Source organism: Nycticebus coucang, chromosome 2 (assembly GCF_027406575.1).
Source record: "Nycticebus coucang isolate mNycCou1 chromosome 2, mNycCou1.pri, whole genome shotgun sequence".
Classification (NCBI taxonomy): domain Eukaryota; kingdom Metazoa; phylum Chordata; class Mammalia; order Primates; family Lorisidae; genus Nycticebus; species Nycticebus coucang.
This window is the reverse complement of record NC_069781.1, coordinates 172,578,979-172,598,059: the sequence shown is the minus strand read 5'-3', so window position 1 is coordinate 172,598,059 and position 19,081 is coordinate 172,578,979. Positions and strand designations below refer to the sequence as shown.

At 49.9% G+C, this 19,081-nt stretch overlaps 1 protein-coding gene across 2 annotated transcripts in view; it reads right to left on the bottom strand.

Annotated features, from left to right (window-relative positions):
- Positions 1-1,832: 1,832 nt before the first annotated feature.
- Positions 1,833-19,081, bottom strand: part of ZNRF1 (zinc and ring finger 1) — a 104,228-nt gene continuing 86,979 nt past the window's right edge. The window contains exons 2-5 of one of the 2 annotated variants that reach the window (XM_053608164.1): positions 15,623-15,718; positions 5,523-5,628; positions 4,019-4,110; positions 1,833-2,516 (exon numbers count right to left, since the gene is read on the bottom strand). In XM_053608164.1, the coding sequence (XP_053464139.1) occupies positions 4,053-4,110; positions 5,523-5,628; positions 15,623-15,718 (260 nt within the window). In that variant the 3' untranslated portion in view covers positions 1,833-2,516; positions 4,019-4,052. Of the gene's footprint in view, positions 2,517-2,569; positions 2,859-4,018; positions 4,111-5,522; positions 5,629-15,622; positions 15,719-19,081 lie in introns of those variants that run through there. The other variant, XM_053608159.1, reaches the window with a different exon arrangement.

Genomic DNA, 19,081 nt, shown 5'->3' with positions numbered 1-19,081 from the left:
TACAAAAAAGTTAAAAGAACAAGTACACCGTTTACTGAAAGACCAGCCACCGCAGATTCAACAACGAACATTTTTTTACCTTACTTGCTTTGTGTGTTTTTAGGGAGAACCACTTGGAATTAAATGACACATTTCTTGAAGCCATTTACCTATATAATTCTGCATCTATCTCCTAAGGATAAGGACATTCTCCTATAAGCCTCAACACCATCACATGGCAATTAGAGTGGTTTTGATGAGGGGCTCCCGTAACCCCAGAGAACCCAGGCCCCGCTCCTCTCAGGGGCAACACAAGGTTCTGGGAGCTGTCTGGATGGCGGATGACAAACCCAGTGCCACCTGGGAAGCCCAGACACCCCAGCCTCACCCTCGTATTGGGAGCTGGCAAGTTGGGTCTCAAGTCAGGAGACAGGGCAGCCACCAGAGGGCTGCAGCTTGCCGGGTGGTAGCAGAGTCCCTGGGGGTTGGACTGAAACACCCCGGCAGGGGCCGCAGTCCTGCCCCACCCAGCCTGCTACTCTGCTCACCCCTGGCACTGCCAAAGCATCGGGCTCAAGCCGCCAGGGTGGGCCCACATGGCCTCCGTGTCCAGGTCCAGGGGTCAGGCAAGGAGATCTCCTCCGAGCTGGGTCCTGCCTCGCCAGCTTTGCTGGTAGAATTAAATATAGAACAGGGAAACACAGTTGCCAGGCAGGAGCAGGAGGTGCTGTGAATAGAACAGTGCCCTTTGTGGTGACAAAACCATGAGGGAGCCTGCTGTGTGTGTGCCAAGCGCCTGCAGGCAGATTCCCCGACCCCCACTGTGACCTCTGACCTGTGGGATTTTGTCCCCATTTCACATGTGAGAAATACAAAGTTCAGATGAATGAAGGTATTTCCCCAAGATCATTCTGCAGAGAAGCAGAAGAACCCGAGTGCAGTCTGGAGCCCACTTTCTCACTGCCAACTCTCACAGCAGCTTGGGGGCGCCACCCCAGGAGGGGGTCCCACGCTGAGGCCCCGGTTCAGAAGCAACTGTTCTTTAGTATTCCTCTGAACAGGCCAAGTGTGCCCACCTGCCTTGGCTCACGCTTGCCCACTGCCTGCAATGGACGCCCTCGCATGGAAGCGTCTGTGGAAAGGCGACTGCAGAGCCCAGGGATGGTCCAGACCCCTGGGCTTAGCGGGGTTGGAGCCTGAGAAAGGTCAAATTAGAGAAGGTGTGGAGATGTCTCCCTCCAGAGCGTTCCTTGGTGACTCTACAAGAGGCTCTGGGAGCCTGTCTGGCACACAGACGGAAGCCAGGCGTGTGCTGCTGCTCTGTGCCCTGAGCTTCCCGCCCAGCCTGCTGTTTGCCAACTTCTCTGTGAGCCTGAGCGGTTGGTTCTGGTTCAAGGGCTCGGAGCTGGCTCAGCCCCAGACCAGGGCCTCTTCCTGGGCCTCAGTGAAGCATGCCCATGAGTCAGCACTGAACTGCAAGCTGAGCAACAGGAAGGCGGACGTGGTGGGAGGGGAGCAGAGGCTATGACGGAGGGGGCTGGGCCAGTACCTGGAAGAACCCATATCCTTGCAGCTTCCGGTGGCTGCAAGATCTTTGCCCTTGCAGCTCCTTCCTGAAGAGTTCTGTCACATCCACTCCAAAGATGATGGCAGACTGGTTCCATGAATCTTGAGAGGGTCAGGAACCTTGTAGGATGCTTGACCTGTCACCTTCCCTCCACCCAGGAAGGACCTTCTGAAAACCACTCTACACACCTGTAGCCCCGAGTAGTAGCCCGAAGAAATGCTAAGGAGGTAGGTGAGGGAGCTGGTGGCAGGCCCTTGCCCCCATTTCTTGATTGTATAACAGTACATTAAAATAAAATCACACAGTCCATCTTTTATTAGACATTATTTTAATACCATATCAAAACACCTTGACTAATGAAGAAAACTTTTCTCCCAAACTTTGAACGTTTTTTAAACATTTTATAAGGTTTTTTTGTATTTTAATATATAAATACAGAAACCTATCTTGCATGGGCTGATGCCACGTGTGAACATCAATGGCTAAAATGTTCTCAAACAGACTGCCTGAAAACAGGGGTCACTGTACATATTTCTTAGTCTTTTTAAATTTTCTGGGGGGGGAAAATCCACAAGGGCCTAAGAATAACGTTCAGGCATTTTTGCAGGACACTTGTGATTGTTAGATCCTCTGAACTGACCAGAACTAGGAAGAAGGAAGGGAAAAGAAATGGGGATTTGAGGTGGGAAGAAAGTTCTTGAGGGGTTGTTCTTTTGGCAATGAAGTCAAAGATATCAGGATCCCAAGGGGAGAAAAGTGCAAAACCAAGCCAGGAAAATGGGGAAAAAAAAAAAAAAAACAAACCAAAAAACCCACCAAGGTAGAGAGGTTGGTGGTGGAGAGGACTGGTTGGGGGCACTGGGCAAGAGAAGAGACCTTATGTGCTCGCCAGCACCAGAATGTGGGCGGTGAGGACCGGCACGTCCGTTTCTGTCACTGAGTGTGTTACAGCTGGGCAGCAAACAGCAATCTGTAAACAGCACGAGGGAAAACACCAGTCGACACTAGACTTTTTTTTTTTATATAATTTTTTTTTTTTTGGTAAACACTTTAAAGACAGACCCACAATGCCTTTCAAAGGTGAAAAAGAAAATGCCCTTTCCCTCCTGGGCTGAAGGGTGAGGGGAAGGATAGCAGTTGATTCATTCTTCTCTCAAACTTGCTCGCATCCAATTTGGTGTCCTCAGGGAGGAAGGGAGAACCATTTTCTGAAGTCAGTGCAGAAGGGATGCCCTGTTCCCACTGGTGTCCCAAGCTCAGCTCTGCTCCAGTGTCCGATGAGCCTCCTCTTGGGAACAGGGGCTGTCTGTCCCTGTGTGGAGCGTAGTAAGTCAGTCATGCTCCTCCGGGCCAGGCTGGCTGTTGCCGTCCCTTGTCTATCCACCGTTTGGTCTGGGCAGTGCCAAATATCAGCGGCCAAACACCAGCGGGGAGCTTGGGCCCGGGCTCCTGGGTAGCTCCACTCCCCTGCCTCACTCTCACCCTGGCTGTTTCTTCTCCCCTTGTCACCAGTTTTTGAGGAGAGGGTAAAAGGCAAATGTCCCTGATTTATCTGACATCATCAGGTGTTTTTGGAGTTTACTTGAAATAAATAAAATAAACGTAACAAAAGAAAAGGAAAGAGAGAGAGGGAGGGAGAGGAGAGAAAAGAGGCCACAAGACTTTTGGATATGAGATGAGGTGGTTTTCTGGGGATTTTATCTATGTGTTTACCAGAAGAAAAAAAAAATGCCAGCCCAGACCTGGAAGGAAAAGGTAGGCTAGGGGACAGGAGTGGATGGACAGTAGCAAAGCCAGGTGCCCTGGGAGATGGGGAGGCCACACCCACGTTAGCCAGGTGAACTGCACCCCTGGGAGCAGGGCACCACTGTGGAGTCAGTGCCCTGTGCTATGGGGCAGAGGGGCTGAGCCTGACCTGGAGCCCTCAGATTAATTTGGAAGTGGGGCAGGAAGAACCAATAGTAAAACGACCATTGAAGAACAACTCGGCAGTGGGCAACGCCCCATCCCTTGTGCTGTCTGCTTGTTAAGTACAGCGTCCACATGGCGACAGGGAGTGAGATTATCCCCAAGCAGAGATTCGGGGTGAGCAAGGATGAGGTGGAGCTGGTGCAAACCCAGCACTCCTCCTGCTCCTTCTCCTGCCCACACGTTCCCAGATCTTCCTGAACTTTCTTCAGGAAGATTCACTCTAGGCATCTGAAATACGTTGGTCTCTCCCTGAACTAATTCTAAGTCTCTTAAGCAAGTTCTTCACAATCCTGCACTTGTTAGTTTCTATCTCATATCTTTTCCAAGAGAGGATCACTTCCATTTCTAGATATTAACTGATAAGGCATCACCATCTTTCCCTCCACTCCTGCTTTCTTCCCGGTGGGATATATAAGGGTGGCCCCACTCCCCCAACTGCCAGCCCCCAGAATGACGTGACCCCAAGTCTTGAGCTCGGGGCTTCCCCAAACACGGGCTCACCTTTGAGAGGAGTTGGCAAGCAAGCCCAGCAGGGTCAGTCTGCAGGGTGTTCCGGACAAGATCTGTTCACTTCAAACCAGGAGTCTATGCAGCTGGGGTGGAGGAGGCAGCAAGGGGAGACCATGTTACCCGCTGGCAGCCTGCTCCTCCAAAAGGGGCTCTTTCAAAGGGTCAATTCCTGAGTGTGGGTTTCCTAAACCTCTCCTGAAAGGACCCCAGGAAAAACAATCATGTCTCTGGACACCTACTTTTTGAAGCAGAAAGAGAGAACACCAAGATTGATCTTGGCTCAGAGGAGGCAGTGGCAGGTGTGGGCTCGGGGGATCTGGTGCTGCAGGAAGGGGAGAGTGGCCTTGAGAGGAACCCAGGCCTTATGTTCATGGAGCTCAGGAGGAGGCAACAGTCACCATGAGAAGATGAGGGCAGGTGGACCAGGCAGAGCAGCCAGTGATCACATGGCTTGAAGGGCAGGATGGCCATGGGTCCTGAGCAAGTCCACTCCTGGGCTCTCAGCAAGTGACCTCTCAGGAGCCCCAAGCTCTAGCAGATCAAAGGGAATCTAGTCCTCCCTGAAGAAGGTGGGGGTGGGGGGAGCCAAGAAAGCAGGCTAGGGAGGAAGTTGAAGTGAGGCCTACGGTGTTTACAGCAAAGGACTGTCTGCACTGAAGAGGGAACAGAGATTGCCCCAAGATAGGTTCCCGATTTGTAAACCAACATCTGGGCATTTTCAAAGACAGGAACCAGACAGATAATTTGCATAATTCTTCCCCAGGGCCAAAGATTTCCTTTTCTGGTTCTGGTTAGTGCCTCCCTGGGACATTGCACAGCTCTGTACTGGGACCCAGACCAAGAATCTCTCCCAGGTCTGCTTTGGGTCTCCTCTGTACCAGCCACATCTCATGCAGGGCAGGGCTACCCCTGTGGAGCCCTAAGAGTCAGGCTTTGAAATGCCTGTGTATCAGGAAGAAGTCCTGGGCTTGGGGAGTTAGAGAGCAGGTGGTGGCCACAGGAAGCACAGAGTGTCCACCTGTTTCAGGCAAGGAGTTGTCTTCTTTCCAATTGGAAACAAGATCAAGGTTCAGGCTGGAGCCTGAGGACAGATCTGGGCCCAGCTACTATAGCATCTGTACAGGCAGTGGCTCTTCCTGCCTCCTGGGCCTCTGGAGAGGATGCGTGCAGGGCAGGGCAACCCTCCACACAGCCCCTCTTGCCCAGACTGACATTGACACCCTGGGTACAGAGGGGCCCCTGGAGGAAGGAAAGGCTCAGGGAGGCAGAGGGAGAACCAACCTTCCAAGGACATCCTCTGTACCTGTGGGGCTCCCACCATCCAAGCCTCCAAACCAGAGCAAAGCTCTGACTCTACATCCAGTGGTCACACCTTCCCATCAGCACACAGCATCCTGGGCCTCTGCCTTGACCCCACTCAGAGCCCGAGATGGGAGGAGAGTTTGTATCCCAGCTGAAGGCAATAAGAAGGCTGGGATGGGGCAGTCCCTCATACCTTTTGTGATAGATACACAGGCAGGGCAGCCTGGCTATCGTGTCCCCCTGAAGCAGCTCCTCCAGGCAGATCACACACTCACCCGCATCTTTAGTCAGCACATCATCTGTAAAGGGGGACAGGGAAGAATGTGAGGGGTTAGTCACCAGTGGACAGGTGGCACAAAGCAAGCCTGGGAACTAGGAACTAGTTGGGACTGCCTGGATGGTCCCAACTCTGCCAGGCTCTGCAGAACACACAAGTCCAAGAAGGACCTTGATCTAAGACCCTCACTGTGGACACAAGATGTGTGCACCACACATCAATTACCCAAAGGCAAAAGGGGATTAATTTCGGTGGCGCCTATAGCTCAGTTGGCAGGGTGCTGGCCACATACATCTAGGGTGGCAGGTTCGAACCTAGCCCGGGCCTGCTAAGCAACAATGACAACTGCAAGCAAAAAATAGCTGGGTGCTGTGGCAAGAGAATCGCTTAAGCCTAAGAATTTGAGGCTGCTGTGAGCTGATGCCACGGTACTCTACCCAGGGCTACAGCTTGAAACTCTGTCTCAAAAAAAAAAAAAAAAGGGGGCGGGGGATTAATTGCAAGATAGGATTAACCAAAAGCCCAGGTGACAGAGGATGAAAAAGTCTTGGAGAAAGACAGACAGGAAGCAGAGGCAGCATGAGGCAAGCTGTTTCCCTTAATAGACTGGTCACCTAAACATATATAGTGCCAGGTATACTGATTCTGGTTTGGAAAATATGGCAAGGGGAAGAGTGGCACAAAGCAAGAATGAGGGAAGAAACAGATACTCAGACGAGAAGCTCAACAACATTATTGATAATAGCCAAAAAGTAGAAACCAAATGTCTACCGCTGATGAATGGATAAAGAAAATGTGGTATAAACACACAGGAATATTACTCAGCCAAGAAAAGGGAGGGATGAACCTCAAAAATACCATGCTAAGTAAAAGAAGCCAGATATAAGGGCCACTTATGGAATGAATCCATTTATATGAAACGTCCAAAACAGACCAATCCATAGTGACAGAAAGATGATCAGGGATTGGGGCAGAGGAAATGACGAGTGACAGCTTAATGAGGAAGGAGTTTTCTCCCCCTCATTAAAAAATGTTATTTTATTGTAGTAAGAATATCCTCTTTAAATTTTAAGTGTACAAGAATATTGTCAATGGTCGGCACTATATGGTACAGATGTCTAGAACTTACTCCTCTTGCGTAACTAAAATGGTATACCTATCCATCAGCAACTCTCCCCTTTCCTCGCCCTCCAGCCCCTAGCCACCACCAGTCTTCTACGCAGTTGACTATTTTAGCTACCTCATGTAAGTGGAATCACGCCAGGGGTTTTCTTTTGGGGTGATGAAATGTTTGGAACCAGATGGAGGTGGTAGTTGCAGAACACTGTGAATGTCCTCAATGCTACCAAGTTGTTCATTTTAAAATGGTTGATTTGATGCTATATATGAATTTCATCTCAATTTTAAAAAAAGAAAGAAAAAAGATCCCCTCCCCCCTCCCAAAAAAAAGAATGAATAGAAGGAAGCTACTGCCTATGGGGATGCCCTGCAAAGCCACAGCTGGAAACTCCTGAGCAGAACAGGGACAGAGTCAGCCCCTTATTCTCTATGACACTGTGTACTGACGACTCAGAGGAAATAAGCCAGTCTCGGGATGCAAGAAGCTCACGGACTAGTAGGGGAGGCCAAACGAGAAAACCAAGAGGCACAGCACGGTAATTTCTAGGCAGTCTTATGACGTAAAGGCCCAGCTATGAGGGGTATGGAAAAAGATACCTGATCGGGGTGGGGACTGTTCAGGGAATGCTTTGGAGAAGGTGATGATGAGGATGAGTGAAACTGGGTGGGGAGAGACAGACTCTGGGCAAAGGGACAGCCTCACACACCTGGGAAATATAAGAAGTTTGCTATGGCAGGTGCAGAGGCACCTGGGGCCAGGAGGCTGCTGAGACCAAGTCCCTGAGGGCAGCTGAGCAAACAGCAGGCACCTGTCACTAAGAGGGAATCTAGGAGGACAGGCACGGGAAGGAAGTGGCAAATTCAGTTGGGTGAGAGGTGTTGACTTGGTATGCTGATGGAGACCTCCAAGATGTGCTGAAGTCTAGATCTGGGGTGTGGAACACAGGCACGGGTGACAGTGCACACGCGGGATAGAGACTAACGTGAAGAAAATTAGGACTGAACCCAAAAGCAACAGAAAACAGACTCAGGTTGATGCTAATATTTGAAGGGCAGGTGAAAGTGGTGATGAGAGCCAAAGGTTACAAAGAAGTTCTCAGAACTATGGGAGAAATATCGAGAGAGCGGGGTCAGGAAGTGAAGAGAGGAGAGCTTGCAGAGGGCAGATGCTGCCAATGACACATACTGAGGGTCTGTGGGCCTTGCCTTTGAGCTTCAGAATCTTCCCAGCTAGGCAGGGCATACAGTGCTATTTGCATTTTGCTAATAAGAATATGAAGCCCAGGGGCGGCGCCTGTGGCTCAGGGAGTAGGGTGCCAGCCCCATATACTGGAGGTGGCAGGTTCAAACCCAGCCCCGTCCAAAAACTGCAAAAAAAAAGAAAAGAATATGAAGCCCAGAGAAGTCACACACCAAACTTGTCCAGAGGGCTAACAGGGGTGGTGGTATGGGACTGGGACCCTCTGCTCATGTGACCTTCCTCATTGTTGTGTGTGTCCCCTGATTTTGGTGGAGAGAGAAACACCTGGAGCCCATAAATTTAGGATTCTTCATGGCCCAGAAGGCCATGATGACTTAAAACCTCTCATCACGAACCCTGAGGGAAAAGCACAAGATAGAACCAATTTGATAATTAAGTTTCCACACACTTGGGTTGCAAAAGCCCCTCTTGCCTTCCTGGCTACCAGGAAGGGTTCTGTTACAGGCCTTAGCTCCCTTTCAAATTCTCCTCTCCACACTGAAGGAGGACCTCCTCAGAGCACGACTACGGCTGATTCCAAAGCAGTTTCCCCTTGCTCCCCCCTCTGCCCCCGGCAGACCTGTAACTCAGCTATGAGCCCAAAGTAGTAGTTAGAATTCTCTGGGTCCCAAACAGCTTCTTGCACCTCAGTCTGCAGTCCACTCCAGGAGGTACATGGGGCCACCAGAGGTGACAGACTGAGGGTAGGGGAGGCAGGAAGCGGGGCTCTCTTCTTCAACAAGACCAGACTTGACTCTCCTCTTTTCTCTCTGAATATCACTAGGGAAGGGGAACGGAGAAGGACACAAGACTGACACTTCTTGTCCTAGTGGGGGAGGCCTACGTGCTAAGGGGCTCAGGCTTGAGCACAGATGGCTGGGTGCAGCCAGCCTTACCACTCCACAGAGCAGTTTTATGTACAGTACAGATGTGCCTCATTAGCTGGCCTGGTCTGCACACCAGTGGGGAGAACTGAAACGTGCAAGCTGCCCTGCCAGCCTGGCACATGGCAGGGAGCACATTTCACTGAGACCAAGAGCCACTGGCTGCAAAAGGCCACCTGGCGGTTCCTAGGGATGGGGAGGATTCAGAGACTCGGACTCCAACAGCATGGGAAACCAGCAGTGCCCACATGTAGCCCTGGCCCAAGGAGCAGCATTATTCCCCGTGGAAACATATCCAGCAAGAGGTCTGAGTGGGCTGAGCAAAACTTCCTGTCCCAATCTCCGGAGCTACAGGAACCAGCAGCTCCAGAAGTCCTTGGGGTCCCAGCAGAGAACGGAAATAGCTGGAGTTGAGATTTGTCTATCACTGGGTCCCACCGGCAGCCACACTCATCTGCTGCCCGCAGTCAGAGGCTTCACAGCACAAAGTCCAGGCCCACACAAGCTCAGGTCACAGTGTGACAGACTCAAAGGTCCCTTGGCACTGGCACCCCCCATTCCACCAGGAGGAGGGGCTCAACAAATGCTGGTTGATGAGAACACAGAGTAAAGCTGAACTTTCTCCCTTCTGGGTCCTACCTTTCTCTTACTGCCTCTCAAGCCCCTCCCAGGCTTCCTGGTACCAGTGTGCAAAGCCAATCAATGTCACTGCCCAAGGGGGAGTCTGCAAGTGCCTTTGGCCCGGCCAAGGGTGGTGCTAATGCCTGTGCCTCTAATTGGACCAGGGAACCGAACCCAAATGGGAGGTGAAACTCTCTGGAACCAAGCAGGAGATCTGACGCCTGTGACAGGCTGGGGGTGGGAGGGGACAGCATTTTCTGCTCCCTCTCTGAGATTCAGGCATAGGCTGCTGACAGCTGCTATTTGTCAAAGAAACGAAATCTTGGAGGAGAAAAAAGAGCCCTCACTTTTTCCGACTAGCCATACGTGGGCAACTGCAGACACATCTCAGTGAATCCTAGATCCTGCAGGTGTCTCTGGACAAGCACATACAGCTGCTAGGTGGCCACACTCCCAAGCCTGAGCTCCTGCCACCCTGCCTCCTTTCCTTAAAAGACCAGGCCATATGGCTGCCTTCCCTTGGGGCTGGAAAACACCACCCATCTCACAGGCAGCTTCACACCTCTCTCTTTTTGTGAATGTGTATGTGAGGGCATGAGGTGGGTGGAGGAACCTGTGTGCTCAGGGTGAACACCTGCCCTCCACCGGGCCAGGCTTAGACTATCCTACAGAGAGCTGGCAACACATCCCTGAAGGACCCCAACACTGATGGTAGCATGGAGGGGGTGGGGAGGCCCAAATAGCTGCAGACACATTCTCTGCACCTGGCAGGGAGGGAAGGCTGATGTCAAAGCAGGATACACATATCCATCTCCCCTTGTGCCTGGTGGCAGTTAAGGCCCCCAGACAGAAAGAAGGTGGGAGCCAGAGGGAGAACCCCTGGCAAATGACGCAGAAGCACCAGCTCCGCCCCCTGGCCTCATTTCCAGCCTGAGTGAGGAAGACTGCCTGGTTCTGCAGCCTCTTCAGCTTGTGCGCAGCTGCTGGCCCGATCTTCTGGGGGGCAGGATAGGGCAGTGCCACCAATGCCACACTTGTTGGCTCCCTTCCTGGGAAATCTGGGTGCTCTGCCTTCCATGCATAGAGGAAACATTGGGCAGAGAGTATCCCTGCCAGCAGCACCCCATCCAACACCCCAGGCTATGAGCTACAACCTGACTGTTTAGGTGAGTTGGCTGCACTGAGGATGGCAGGGGGTAGGCCAACTAAAGTGGAGGCCTGGGCACTTCACGTTTACAGAGGCTCTCCTCACCTCCCCACAGTCCCTGTCCCTCTCCTGTGGGGACTAAACAGGCTAAAGCCACCTGTTCCAGTTTTCCCACTTGCGTGAAGCCCTGCAGGCTGCCCTGGCTGTTAGCAGGGGGTAGAAGCCCTGGGTGAGTAGCTGTCCCATTCTCTACCCTCCAGCAGGAGGAGCATCAGGACAGACACCTCTGCAGCCTGACTCTAGCCCTGGGCAGGGCCGCACATGGGGCTGGGCAAACTACCCCTGGGACTTGGCCTCCCCAGGCAGAGAAAGGGCAGGACTCTTCCATCCTGGTCGCAGAGTCTCTGAGAGCAGAAGACCAAATAAGCACCTGTTCATACTGGCTCAGGGGATCCACAAGGAACTGGTTTCCCTCTCCTTTAACAAAAGCTTGTGTGACATTCAGCATTTCAAAACCCCAAAGATAGGGACAAGGAAGCTGTGCATAGGGACACGGAAACTTTGCTGGCCCCAGAGCAAACCAGAGGGAGGAAGTCCTACAGCAGCGCTGATTGCTGGCAAACAGGCCAGCCCCACCAGAATACCCCCAAGCCGAGGACCCTGGCAGGTCTTGGAATCAGTGCCTCCCAAGCTTTCAGCAGACAGCTGGTCATCTGCTGGACCTCACAGGACGTTGATGCTCTTCTGTTCAGAGCAAAGTCAGGTCCCCATCTCAAGGGTTGTTTTGCTAGCCAAGCAATTTCATGGTAAACATTTGAGCATGTATTATTCAGAGCAAGGTCCCCCAATCTAACAGCCACAAAGAGAGATGTAGGAAAAGGATAGAAGTGAAAAGCTGGCCTCTTTTACCCATAAGAGTGGGCTCCAACACCTCTCCCTAGTGCAGGTTCAGAGCTGCTCATGGAAGGCACTCTTCTTGAGGACAACGTTGAGTACTCGCCCCTCCAGTAGGGGCTCAGTGCATTCACAAGCCTCCTCCACCAGGGCCTTGCCCTTGGAGCACAAGGCATTGGTCTTTGGTCTTCAAATTTCTCGTGAGCACTGGGTGAACCAGTTAAACGAGTCTCAGTCTCGAGTCGCCTTTCCTAAGTTGTGTTTTTTAAATCTGGCAGGCAGCTACTGGAGGCCTTCCAACCTGCCGCTCAGGCCAACCCTCATAATAAGAAAAGTACTACTCTCTATCCGCCTCATTTAGGAGGTTCCTACGTTTTCCTTTGGTGGTTAACTAAATTTCATCTTATATAACCACCATAAATTTTCTAAAAATTTCCCCAATTGGTGCCAGCAACTGCAGAACTGTGTGTGTGGGTATGTGTATGTATGTGGGTATATGTGTATGTGTGTGTGAAGTCTCTACGGGAGGGACCTGGAGTTCTAGTGAATCTTCACATAGCAAGAGAACTTTCTCCCACATCTAAGAAAGCCTGGTTCTAAGACTGCAATTCTCATAGACTCTTTAAGTATCCTCACCTTTTTTTTTTTTTAATTAGAAAAGAGAATGTGAAGCAGGTGAGGTTGGGATGATGTGACATCAAGGATAAACATGTTACTGACAAAAACAAAATAAACTCAGAGCTTTGGCCTTGCTCCCCGCCCCCACCCCACAAAAGGCTTGGGCTTTGTTTGAGCTGGAGCAGGCCCTTACAATGCTCTGGAGACTTCCACCCCAGGGGCCAACACTTTCCCCTTATCTGGAAGGGCTGGGTGTGCCTTCAGGAAAGACCAACATGCCACTAAAGCCTCCTTTTCATTTTAACAGTGTCCAGAAAGGGACGGGCTACTGTTTCTGAAGCACCATCATCACCTTCAGACAAAGTCCACTGGGAGGACTAGAGACAACTGCCCCTTCTTTGTTGCTGGTGGTAAAGGAATGGCTTTTGCATAAACCTGAGGTTTGGGTTTAAAGCCTCTAGTTTCCACACAGTGACATATACGCACCCCTAAGAGGGTGGCTTCTCCACACAAGGGAAAATCTAGCACTAGTGCGGGAACAGCACTAGCAGTGGTTATGCCTCAGGCTGGCTGGCCAACCTCCCCTTCCTCAGGGAACTTCCGCTCCCAGCGTGGTTTTTGCAGATAATCTGTGCTTGGGTGCAGTGGCCTGGCCTGGTCCCCCAGGCTCTTCTCTGAGGCTGACACTGGGGAAGAGAGGGATGGGTAGCCCCAGGTACTCAAGTGCTGACAGGGAGGAGGATAGGGACACTTGGGGGCCGTCCCAGGCAGTTCTTGGGCAGAGGAGCTGGAGACCCTCACTTTCTGTATTCTCCACATGGATGTATGAGGTAACTCCTCACTTTTTGGCCCCAAGAGCACTCTGTCCTCCACAGCTGCCCTTGCAAAGTTCTCCCTGATGACATCAAGAGCCACGTTCTCCTAGGCCAAGCCCCTCTGAGGCTTCTTTGTGTTTTTACTACAGCAAAGCCAGTGTCAACAGAGAATCCTCTCCAGCAACCCATGGGACAAAAAGAGGTCTTCATGAGGCCTCTACACATGTGGGAAAGTAGTGAATACAGTTTTTGAGGCTGCAGTTGAGGAGGGCTGTGAGAGATGCAAGGAAGGCTCCTCTCCCCCCCTGGTCCCAGGCAGAGATGCCTAATGGGGACAAAGCTGGATGTGAGCATCCTCGACAGAATGAACACATGACGACAGATTCAGGGACACGGTGACAGTCAGCCCAGGGGGAAAGGAAAGGCTGTCCACTGGGGAAAAAGGGGGCTTCCCAGATACCAGGAAGCAAATAAAGGGGAAAGAAATGCTGGGGGCAGGGACAGAGCCATAACCTGCCTGTGCTTGTCTTTTGGCCTGTGCAAAGGTTAATAGGCTACAGGTAGCTGAGACATGCAGGTAACACGCCCCCTGGCATCCAGACTCTTTGGGGTTGAGCAAGTAATTAAGAGATAGGAGAAAAGCAGGATGATTTTCGGGAGACTCAAGGGGATCAGATTGGTTAGTTTCCTAGGAAGGCTGTGGGATCATGAGCCCTCCCAAGGCTAATGTCTGGGGGAAGAGTCCATGAGCCCATCTGACAGAAGGAGGCTGCAGGGGGGAAGCCCAAGGATGTCTGTGAGGAGTCTGCCCAGAAAGCAGTAGGTGATAAACGATTGGAGTTAACAATCAGGGTTAAATGATCCTGTCCTCAGACTCTCTTGGAAATCTCAGCTCTTTTTTACTAACTCCAAAGGCAAGCCCAGCCCAGGGTTGGCAGCCCCCTGCTCAGATCTACTGCCTAGTCTCACGGAGGATGCAGTTCTCTGATGAATGGTTTGGGGACCAAACTGAACATGTAGGAATGGAAAACCAGAGAGCCCCAGCAGCACAGGCTGAGCTGTGTTGAGGGGAAGTTGGTCTACCCTGAAAAACTGCAAAAAAGGAACCTACGGATGGTCTCACATGTTTGACGGCAGCTGTAACTTCCTAAGCACTGACCGTATACCAAGCTCTAAGGGTTTTACATGTAATCTTACTCAGTTCCAAACCAAGTATTGTTATCCACATTTCATGGACCAGAAAATCAAGGCTCTGCTAGCTGAGCAATTTGTCCAAGATCATTGTCCGAGGATGGTAGAGGGAGATTGAAACTCTAATTAGCTGGACTTCAAATCCTTACCCACAGAATTCCAGACAGATGCTGATGTTCATTTTGTCTCCAGAGATGCCACGTTAGGGTGACTTGGGTGACACAGAATCCCTGAGAGTCTACCACCTGCACTCCCTGTTGACCTCTGAGGCAGCCTCCAGAGTAGGAGGCAACACGCTTTGGTGGATCAGCAAGGCAGCCTATCGGCACTTTCCTCTGGAGACAGAATATCGCTCTGTTGCCCTAGCTAGTGTATAGTGGCATCAGCCTACCTCATAGCAACCTCAAATTCTTGGGTTCAAATGATCTTTTTGGCTCAGCCTCCTTAGTAGCTGGGACTACACGTGCACATGCCACCATGCTCAGCTGAATTTTTCTTTCTTTCTTTTTTTTTTTTTTTAGTGGAGATGGGGTCTCAGCCTTGCTCAAGCTGGTCTCAAACTCCTGAGCTCAGGCAGTTCACTGGCCTCAGCCCCACAGAGTGCTAGGATTACAGGTGTGAGACACTGCATCCCTCTATTGGCACTTTTAATCCCTAAAGAGTATCTTGGTATTAACTTGGCGCCTGTAGCTCAGTGAGTAGGGTGCTGGCCATATACACCGAAGCTGGCGGGTTCGAGCCTGGCCAAGGCCTGCTCAAACAACGACAATTGCAACCAAAAAATAGCTGGGTATTGTGGTGGGTGCCTATAGTCCCAACTACTTGGGAGGCTGAGGCAAGAGAATCACTTAAGCCCAAGAGTTTGAGGTTGCTGTGAGCTGTGATGCCACGGACCTCTACCAACGGCAATAGCTTGAGACTGTCTCAAAAAAAAAAAAAAAAATTATCAAAAAAGTATCTCGGTATTGTACTCACTCCCTCGAGCTCTCTTCTGTGGACAGTCACAGGCTTTCTCAGGTATCTGCCTGAATTTAAAAGTGACAAAGGAATGGCCAGACTTGACAGTGATCTGTGCATGTCATTAGCACACAGATTCCCTTCCCTGAGGAGAGACGGTAGGGTCTATGGCCCCCCTCTGTTGGAGTGAGTCCACTGCCTCAGTGCCTACCAATCAAGGATGATGGGTGAACCAGCAGCTGTATCTCCCCATCCCAAGTCCATGGAACAAGGGTGTAGAAGGGAAGAGGACTAATGAGGCAACCGAGAGGCTCCCAGGCTGACCTGACCCTGGGGCCCTCCTTCCTTGTCCCGCTCCTCTTCCTCTCTGACTTGAGCACTGAGGCTTCCTGAAACAGTCCAGTTCCTCATCACCACTCAGGCATTTCTGCTGCAGCCAGGGTGAAAACACTCACTGTGCAGAGCCACCCTCAACTGGAGGCTCCCCCAGCAGATGCTCAGGAGGCTGGTGAGGCAGGCCAAGCCCTTACCATTGTAGGAGAGGCGAGGTTTGCTCAGACACATTATAAAGTGCATTTCCATCTCATCAGAAGCCACGGACTTGGAGCAAATGGGGCACTTGAAACCTGAAAGAGAGGAGAACAGGAAGACATGTTTTCTCGAATCCAGCACATCCACAACACACGCGAACACTGACTATAGTCGTGTGGGGTCAGGGTCAAGGTGGAGGATGCCAAAATGGGCAGAACCTAGACCTGAATCTCATTAAGCCACTTGAGATTCTGCCTTTTCACCACGTAGCCTTCAACTCCCAGCTCTTACTAGGGCTCTCTCTGTTAACATTTAAAAGAGGTCATGACACCTGACTTGAGTTTTACTTTCTTTCAGACTTTTTCTCAAGTGGGTCTAGTGGACAATGGGGATAGGGAAGCACCGAATCAAGACATCTGAAGATTCAGCCTTTGACTAATAGTATAACATCCTTCTGCCACACAGCCTTTAAACCATGTGACTGGGCCATCACAGCAGGAATTCCTGCAGTCACCAGCACCTCCCTCCCTCACTCAGAGCCCACTTTGCCTCCCTGTGGCCAAGGCAGCTGTTTGTGAGCTGTGGAGTGGCCCTCCTTAATGCTACACAAGCCCTGCCAAATGCCACCCAAAATAACAGCTATTTCCTGGTGCCAGGGGAATACAGGGTATTGTGATCCTGCCATTTTATTTTATTATTTTTTTTTTCTTTTTTTTTTTATTGTTGGGGATTCATTGAGGGTACAATAAGCCAGTTACACTGATTGCAATTGTTAGGTAAAGTCCCTCTTGCAATCATGTCTTGCCCCCATAAAGTGTGACACACACTAAGGCCCCACCCCCCTCCCTCCATCCCTCTTTCTGCACCCCCCCATAACCTTAATTGTCATTAATTGTCCTCATATCAAGATTGAGTACATAGGATTCATGCTTCTCCATTCTTGTGATGCTTTACTAAGAATAATGTCTTCCACTTCCATCCAGGTTAATACGAAGGATGTAAAGTCTCCATTTTTTTTAATGGCTGAATAGTATTCCATGGTATACATATACCACAGCTTGTTAATCCATTCCTGGGTTGGTGGGCATTTAGGCTGTTTCCACATTTTGGCGTGATCCTGCCATTTTAATTATTTATTTATTTTTGAGGCAGAGTCTCACTATGTCGCCCTCAGTAGAGTGCCGTAGCATCACAGCTCACAGCAACCTCAAACTCTTGGGCTCAAGCGATTCTCTTGCCTCACCCTCCCTTGTAGCTGGGACTACAGGCGCCAGGTACAACGCCCAGCTATTTGTTTGTTTAGCAGGCTTGGGTTGGTTCAAACCCACTGGCCCCCGTACATGTGGCCAGCACCCTAACTGCTGAGCTACAGGCACCAAGACAGATCCTGCCATTTTATTAGCAAGGAAGTGCAGACAGCTCATAAACCCAAAGAGTTTCAATTGATACAGAATTGGATCCATACTGGAGAATGCTAGTTGAGAATCTTCTGAGGTGAACCCTATTAAGCAACCTAATCCCTTCATCTATTTTTTTTCATACAACACAAACAATTTTTCAGTTTTTTTCCATTTTCCTTTCATTGAAATCATTTTGAAAACAGATCAAAACTTCTCCATGTAAATTCTACTGAAGAAGATTCCCCTGCCGTTGAAATCTCATTCATTCATTAAACTGTAGCTATCGTAACCAGTCCCTCTTGTGACTATGATTCCTACCTGCCCAGCCTGGACTTCCTCATACAGCACATCAGCTGACCCTTCTACAACACAACATAGAACTTCACGGGTCTATGTATGTGGGATTTCCTTCTGCCTCTGCCACCACTGAGACAGCGAGAGCAGCCCCTCCTTCTCCTTTTGAGCCTACTCAGTGCAAAGGTGACAAAGATGAAGGAAGAACCTTTATGATGATCCACTTCCACTTAATGAATAGTAAATATGTTTTCTCATGATTTTCTTGTCTCCCCTGCTCCCTTCTCTTTCTTCTTTTAAAAGAGAAAAGGTCTCACTCTGTCTCCCAGGCTAGAGTAGCCTGATCACAGCTCACTGCAGCCTTGAACTCTTGGGCTCAAGTGATCCTTCTGTCTCAGCCTCCTGAGTAGCTGGGACTATAGCTACGTATGTGTCACTGTGCCTAATTATTTAATGTTTTTGTAGATGGCAAGGTCTACGTTGCCCAGATTGGTCTTGAAATCCTCCTCAAGTGATCCTCCCACCTCAGCCTCCCAAAGCACTGGGGTTACAGGCATGAGCCCACTTGCCTGGCTTTAGTAACATTTCCTTTTCTCTACCTTACTTTATTGTATGAATACAATATATAATACATATAACATAGAAAACATGGTATTCAACTGTTAATGTTAATCAGTTGTTAATGCTATTGGTAAGGCTGCTGGTAACCAGAGGGCTATTTGTTAAGTTTTGGGAGAGTTAAAAGTTATATGTGAATTTTTGACTGTGTGGAGGTTGGTACCCTTAACCCCTGAGGTGTTTAAGGGTCAACTATACTGTTGTAAAGATTTGAATCTACTATAAATTTTGAGTCAAAATTTTTCATATATGGTTTTATCTGATGCTGGTAATAACTATCAGCAACATTTCTTATGAAACAGATAAAGACTGAATGCTCAAGTTGACTGTTAGCTGTTCAGGAATGGAGGAGTTCACACCTTTACTGGTGACCTTCATGGGGTGGGGGGAGGACCTCGCTAACTCTGTATGGAAAGCAGCCAGCTGGCACAAGCACTTGGCTTAAAGTCTTCCCTAAATCCTCTCTTTCTCAGTGACAATGCTCTGGGCTATAGGATCTGAGAGAAAATTCAGGGCCAGGTTAACTATGGACAAAGTGGACACTTGATTTCATGGTCATAACCTGACCTCCCCACTCCTCACAGATTCTTACGTGTAGCATCTAAGTGTCTCAGCTAAAATGTCTTAGAAATGCTACCAACTCAACATCTCTGGCTACGCTTTAATAAAAGGCTGTATTTCTGACCTCTGGGTGGTTACAAAACCAGAAGCCTTAAAAGAAACTGGGAGATTTCAGTTATCTGGCAATAATCAGTTTTCTGATTATTTCTAACCCAGCTTACTGGGTTACTAGAAACACGTGGACCCCGTGTCACACATTTGATGGAGAGATGAGGAATGAATGCTTTTTATGGCTAACCTAAGTCCCTCTGCTTTTACAAAGTTTTTTTTTTTTTTTTTTAATCCAAACACCAAGGTTTTGCAGCCCTTTAAATGACAGGACACCTCCACTTTAAACTTGATAAGCTGGCACCTGTCTGCAGACTGGAGGCTGGGGGCTGGGGCTGGCAGGGACGAAGGTGCTCCAGAACAGGCCTCTGCCACCAGTCCCTAGCACTTTCACTGTGAAGTGCTAAAGTGATCTGTGACTAGTGAAAAACCTTACACCTTACAAGCACGTACTTTTCTGATAATTCAGAACAGACT